A 6,355-nucleotide genomic window follows, 5' to 3' on the forward strand; every position below is an offset into this window, starting at 1 on the left:
AGCAGACACCAACACCATCTACAAGCAGGCTCCTGCCCCTGACAAACCTGGACAGACAACAGGTGGACCTGCTGGATGGCCCAGTGAAGTGTACCTGGCTGCAGCCTGCAGAATGGGGCCACTAACCCTTACCCTAACCACCCAATCACAACAACATTTAACCCCACCCAAATTTGACAGCGAGACAAACAATGTTGAACCACGCCCTGTTGTGCAGGCTGCTGCCAGGTATGCTTGGGCCCAGAGGACAGGAGCAGGTTAAACTTGTTCTAACAAAATCCACATTAAAGTGAAGGAGTGAACCCCACAATCTCAGTGGAGATTAAAGCCTTTGGGAGGAGTAGTCACTTCAAGTTTGAAACATAACAAGTAGGAGAGTCATTATCTCACATTGACAAATCCCTGACAAGGAGCACAACAGGATTACATTTTAACTATATTTTAACTATGCTAGCAGCATGGGATGAAATATTCAAACAACAGCAGGAGATATTTGTGGTCCCCAGAGGATAAATTCTACAGACCTCTACAGACCTTCCCTGGCTTCTTCTTTAGCACCCCCAACAGGTCAAAGTTTTCATTTATTTTGTAAAATATGTCAGTATTCAAAAGATGGATTGGCACACTGTCACTATTTTGTGCAGATATTCATGCTTCCAAGAGGATGGATCTCAGTGACTTTGGAGCTCCTCCAACTTTTCCTCTTGCACCATCATCAGGTCAGAGTGTTCATTTGTCTAGTATTTCGGTTTATAAGCAAGTGCAAAACTCATCACAGTCCGGTGGTATTTACTACTCTGAAACCCACAGTGTTGCTGTACTAGATGCTGCAATACTCATGCTGCAGTAGTTTGCTACGTTTCAGAGAAAGAATGTTTTTGTATTAAACCTTTTAGCTTTTTTAACCAAGCGTCTATTTTTTATCTGTTCTCGATATGAAGCTGGTTTGTTGTTCAGTTTTGATTAATGAACAAAAGCTATTTGTTTTCTGCCTATCTTTAAGTTCAAGCGGTGGTGAACAGTGATTGGCTGGGCCCACAAAGGTCAGCACAGCTCGGGTTCAACAAATCTGAACTCTCAATACGTACCCAATAAAGGAGGAGGTGATAATGTGAATAGACCTCAAAAATACACTTCAGGTCGTGCTTACAAATATAAAAAGCAAGTGAAATATGAGCCATTACGCAGCCTACGTAGACAGCTCTATTTCTTAAAATAGAGGCATGACTGTTTTGTGAAGCACACTTGAGATGGACAACTGAAAAACACTTTCTCTGTAGACATACTGTACTGTAATTTATCAGAATGTGTTCCGTTGGATGGAAATGAGGCTGATGTTTTTGTAGTTCCCACTAGTTGCCACTAGAGCACAAGAAATGCTTTAGATTATTTACTGGTGCTTTAACAGGTGCAAGCTGAAACAGGCGAGAGTTGCTGTTGCACAGAAAGCAGGTGACTTTAGGAAACAATGCCTCTGCCTCTGTGATGCTATTAATCTTTAACATCATCAGAGGAGAAGCATCCACAGTGTCATGTGAGAAACTGCACTTTACACTTTTCCAGAGGAGACTGTAACACCAACACGTCCATCAGACGATGTGTATTATCTCACAAAAGGATAACGCAGCTGCATTTAGAAGAAATCACACAAGCTGTCACAGGTAAATATCACAGACTCAGGCTGTACACTGAATATGACAGATACTCAGCTGCCTCCTTTATATCTCATATACTGTATATACCATCACTCATATTTTCTGTGTTACTTTACAAAGGATAATGCATTAAACTGTAAACCTGTACTGCTAAGTTTCCTGTACTGAAAAGCTAATTTTTCTGTGCTATCTATGTAAAGCCTTACACTACCTTCTATATGTCTGGTGCTTCTGAAATTCTAAATTCTCTATAGCAAATTTAAACAGCTGGAATGAAAAGGGTTGATTTAAAATGTTGAACATGAAATGATACCGTCAATCCCTCCCAACAGTTACACATCTGGCTGATTCAGTCTTCTGGTCACTTATTATACTCAAAGTTGCATTCATTTATTTATTTTAAATAAAGGTGGTATGGCAAACATCTTAGTAAACAACTGTCTATTTTCACATCCAGCAGACACTAAACAACATTAGCATTTATTTTGAAATTGTGTTTATGTTGATCAGTGTAGTTTCAAACACTACTGTTTCATTTATTCTGCTGTAACCTGCAGCCCTGCGGTAAATCCAGCTGTCACAGACTCTCCTCTTTTACTGCACTTGAACCATAAAAACACATCTGACTCTTATTTCCTCTGCAGGTTCAAAATGTTAACCAGGTGGTTAATTTTCACAGCTTTCCTGGCTGGCTCAGCAAATACACAAAGAGCAGCTACTGGCCAGCGCACTCTGACTGTTGCACCAACCTGCAGGGTCAAAGGTCAACCAGAGGTAGAACTGACATTAAACTGTGGAGACAGAAAGAACACAGGTCAGTAGAGAGGATCAACACAGAGAAACAGAGTCCTGCCTCCACACTGAAGCAATGCAATTAAATGTTTTTATTTAATGTTTTTATTTCACCTGAGTAATCCACTCAGTTTAAATACTGCTTTACAAGGAATCCTGGGAAAGCTGTCCTCTGTTCCAACGTATGAGTATGTTTTTAAAAAATCTGATTGTCAGATTCTGATTTTTAAAAAAGCACCTACAAATGAACAGTTATGACACTGTATTATTAATGATAACCTCTGTCTAGGAAAAAAAAAAATGTTCATGATACATGTCTTGTGACAAAAGCAGAAATAGAAATCACCATATGGTCTGAAGAATGTTTGTTTACTCGGAAGATCAACAACATATTTACCACAAAAAAACAAACAAAATATCCATCAAAAATGAATTAGTCACAAACTGTTGAATGTTAACAGGAATTTTCATTTCTTTGTAGACTGTGGTGGTTTTCTTTGAATCACATCCTTTTACGAAGGTTCATATGTTTTGTTACTGTCAGCAAATTCCATGAAAAAAACTGACGCTGTCCAAAATTACTTCCTCATTCACTTTATTTACTACTCCTTCTATAACAGATACTCAGTAGCAGCAAACTGAGATCTTATACACTTAAAAGTTACTATCAATTTTTGTAATCATATATGTACATGCCATGGAAACTAGAGTGTCTGTTGGATTCGGACTCCTTGAATTTCATTTTCTGCACGGCTGTACCTGCAGCTCTGGTAATATTTCACCTGTCACTGCTCCTCCACTCATACACAGGTGTGGTCCAGTACTGGCACACTCCCTTTGGAGACCTCCAGACTCCTGGTTTACACAGTAAACTAGACCCTGTCTTTATGCACCATGACGGGAACCTGGTGGTTCCCAACATCAGCAGTCTCCACAACGGCCTGTACTACTGCCTCCTGCAGCACACAGCGGGAATGACACTGTGGCCATACGAGCTCCACGTTGGTTATGATCATCAAAAGAACCAAGAACACGGCCAACACGAGCACAGCAGCGGCTGTGATACGTTCAGGTTCAGGAGGGATGTTGGATCTGAGGAGGAGGAGAAGCAGGCAGGCGTTTCAGATGGGCAGTTTGCAGGAGCTGTGGCAGCATCAGTGCTGCTGACGTTTGTGCTGGGCTTCAGTGCTGGAGCTCTTTCTAGAGCTCATGTTCTCAGGTGCGTTCAGACCATAGACAGTCCACAGTTCAGAGGGAGGATATGTTCAACTAAAAACATCGCTTCACATATATCTTAACTGATCACGCTCTGATGCATGTGCTACAGTTTTAGGTATTTTTATCATCATTCAAAACAACCACTGGTTTCTATTCATTTCTAACAGACTCTTGAGAGCAAACTCTTGAGAATTGGTTGTCTTGTGAAATTTATGACAGTGAGCATCAAGTCTGCACTATTATCATTGTTACATTATCAGTGTGTGGTAACACACTTTGGCTTCAGACTAAACTGAAACATCTGCAGTGCATTCCCTCATAATGATTATATTACTGACCTAATTAATGCAGACCTGTGTTTTGATCTTTACTGTGATTGATTACATAACTCAAGCATTATTGAAAAGTCTGCTAATTGATTTTCATATTGTGTTTAAACAAATGTTAATTATTTGAAAATACAAAACCTTTGCTAGGGTTATTTTTGCATTCTTGCACATAAAACAAATTCATGCTAACATAGCACACTTTGACATATTGGTGTAGTGATTGTGATATTTATGATTTTCACTGCATGGTGCTCCCACCATACAACTTTGCACACTGGCCAGGGACGTGTTTACCAGCACCTCCAGTCTGTAATATTGGCAAAACAAAAGACACCAAAAAGAGGGGAAAAACAAAAACAAACAAGTGTAAACAAGAGAAAACTGAGGGAAAAAACTCTAGATTGGAAAAATGACTGGTTGAGTATAGCTTTAAACACCAATACAGTAGCTGATTTTTTTTTTTTTCATTCAGTGTTATTAAAACATCTTTAAAGGCAACAGGAATTCATGTATTACACTTTTAAGTTTGAGACATATTTCTGTCAGAAATGATCAACATCATAAAACAGATCTCTTGACTGTAATAGTAGAATGTAAATAATAATTACAAACTCCTCTCAGGTGTTTAGGGGCAGTCACTACAGAGATAAGATCACGACAGCAACGACAATGCCACGCTGACACGATGAACCATGGCTCTGGGGTCACCATGACAACCATGCCACCCATGTATGACAACAAGGCCTTTGACATGGAACAGGTGTGTGACGACGCGACTGTGGAGACGACAGTTTCATCAACAACCTCATCTCCTCCTGCCAAACCACAGAGAAGCTTCAGGCACAGACAAGAGGAGCATCAGAAAACCCCTGCCTATCTGGAGGGATGTGACCACATGAAAAAGGAGGAGAGAAGGGTGGAGGATGAGGATGAGGGAGGAAGAGGTGTGGAGGAAAAGAATAAAGGGTGTGAGGGAGAGGCAGAAGAGGAGGGGGGAAGAGAGTTCAGTGGTTCCTATCTATTAGGAGATGACGAAGAGAGTCAAACTGAAACAGATGAGGACAAGTACAGTGAGGATAGAGAGGAGAAAGATGGAAGAGAGTGCAGAGAGGAGAAGGAGTGGAGACAGGAGGAGGAGGCAGGTGAGCAGGAGAACAGGAGCAGGGAGGGTGCAGAGGAGAGGAGTGGGAGTGAGGAGGAGGTGGGCGGTAACAAGGTGAAAGGGAGGGATGACAAAAGTGAGGGGGAGGAAGGATTGAAAGAGGAAGATGCTAGAGAAAAGAAGAGGAAGGAAGATGTTTGCAGAGATTCTGAGCTGTCGTCTACAGAGGACGAAGAGACAGGCAGTGAAAAACAGGAGGACACAGTGAAAAGTGGCATCATGGAAGGAGGAGGAGGAGGAGGAGGAGCATCGTCCTCCCCGCCACGTCCGGCCCGTCGGAGTCGCGTCATTCGCCTGTACCAGTACAACGAGGACGGCCAACGATACTGCCACCTTCCAGACCCCTCCCCAGATGAACCCGCTCCTCCACCCAGGCTGAAGCAGCGCTCTCTGTCTCTGACACGCCTCAATGCAATCATGGCCGCCGCCTCAGCAGGGCCGCTGGACAAGAGAGAGACAGGGGAGGAGGAAAAAAAAGAGAGGCCACACTTCCACATGGAGATATAACAGGGACACTCCAAGAGGTGGACAACTGTCAGAGGAGCTTTAAGGGTTTTTCCATCTTCAGCCACAGAGCTGAGGGACTAACAGAACATTGTTGGCTTTAAACTTTTGTTGGGATTTGAATGACATGAGCCTTATTCACCTCACAATCAGCTACCTGTACTTTTGCATGGGGTTTCTGCAGGGTTCACAAAGTTTAATTCAAGACTTTTTAAGAGCTTTTAAATACCTGTTTCACAATCATACCGTCAAGTAAGCAAATCATAGCCCTTTTTCAGTACTCTACATCCCAGTAGTTCTAAACATTCCTTATGTATATACTTGTAATTATTAACCAAACCTGGACTTCAAGACTTTTTCATGACCTGCTTTAAAACACTGAAGCACTGAATCACTATGGTCATTAAATATTTCTAATACTGTTGATGGAAGTAGTTTCAGTATGCACATCAACACTACAAAGCAATTTCCTAACTTCTTCATGTGCGTTTTCATGGGTTCAATTACAATCCGTATCATAATCGAGCAGCTGGCACTTGTGGATCACTCTACTCAGAGAATTCAAACTCACTACCTGACACTGGGTTGTAGGAGTGATATCCACAACAGGTGATAAATTCAGTCTCTTCAGGATGCCCAGTTGCTGATAAATACTGTGTGTGTATTGATTGGATTAATTATGAAGAAGCAGCTCA

The 6,355-nt window shown here is 41.7% G+C and overlaps 1 protein-coding gene across 1 annotated transcript; it reads left to right on the forward strand.

Moving 5' to 3' along the window:
• Window positions 1–1,448: 1,448 nt before the first annotated feature.
• LOC127143754 (uncharacterized) lies at window positions 1,449–6,207 on the forward strand. The gene is made up of 4 exons (XM_051078956.1): window positions 1,449–1,661; window positions 2,300–2,469; window positions 3,258–3,666; window positions 4,616–6,207. Exons 1-4 carry the CDS (start codon window positions 1,597–1,599, stop codon window positions 5,661–5,663), a joined length of 1,692 nt encoding a protein of 563 aa, XP_050934913.1. The 5' UTR covers window positions 1,449–1,596; the 3' UTR covers window positions 5,664–6,207.
• Window positions 6,208–6,355: the final 148 nt, after the last annotated feature.

The sequence above is a fragment of the Lates calcarifer genome, linkage group LG21 (genome assembly GCF_001640805.2).
Source record: "Lates calcarifer isolate ASB-BC8 linkage group LG21, TLL_Latcal_v3, whole genome shotgun sequence".
NCBI classification, from domain to species: Eukaryota; Metazoa; Chordata; class Actinopteri; family Centropomidae; genus Lates; species Lates calcarifer.

Coding starts and splice junctions, on each gene's coding strand:
- LOC127143754 (XM_051078956.1), top strand. CDS start 1,597: ATGTGTATTATCTCACAAAAGGATAACGCAGCTGCATTTAGAAGAAAT. Junction 1,662..2,299: donor AATCACACAAGCTGTCACAG/GTAAATATCACA, acceptor TTTCCTCTGCAG/GTTCAAAATGTTAACCAGGT. Junction 2,470..3,257: donor TGGAGACAGAAAGAACACAG/GTCAGTAGAGAG, acceptor ACTCATACACAG/GTGTGGTCCAGTACTGGCAC.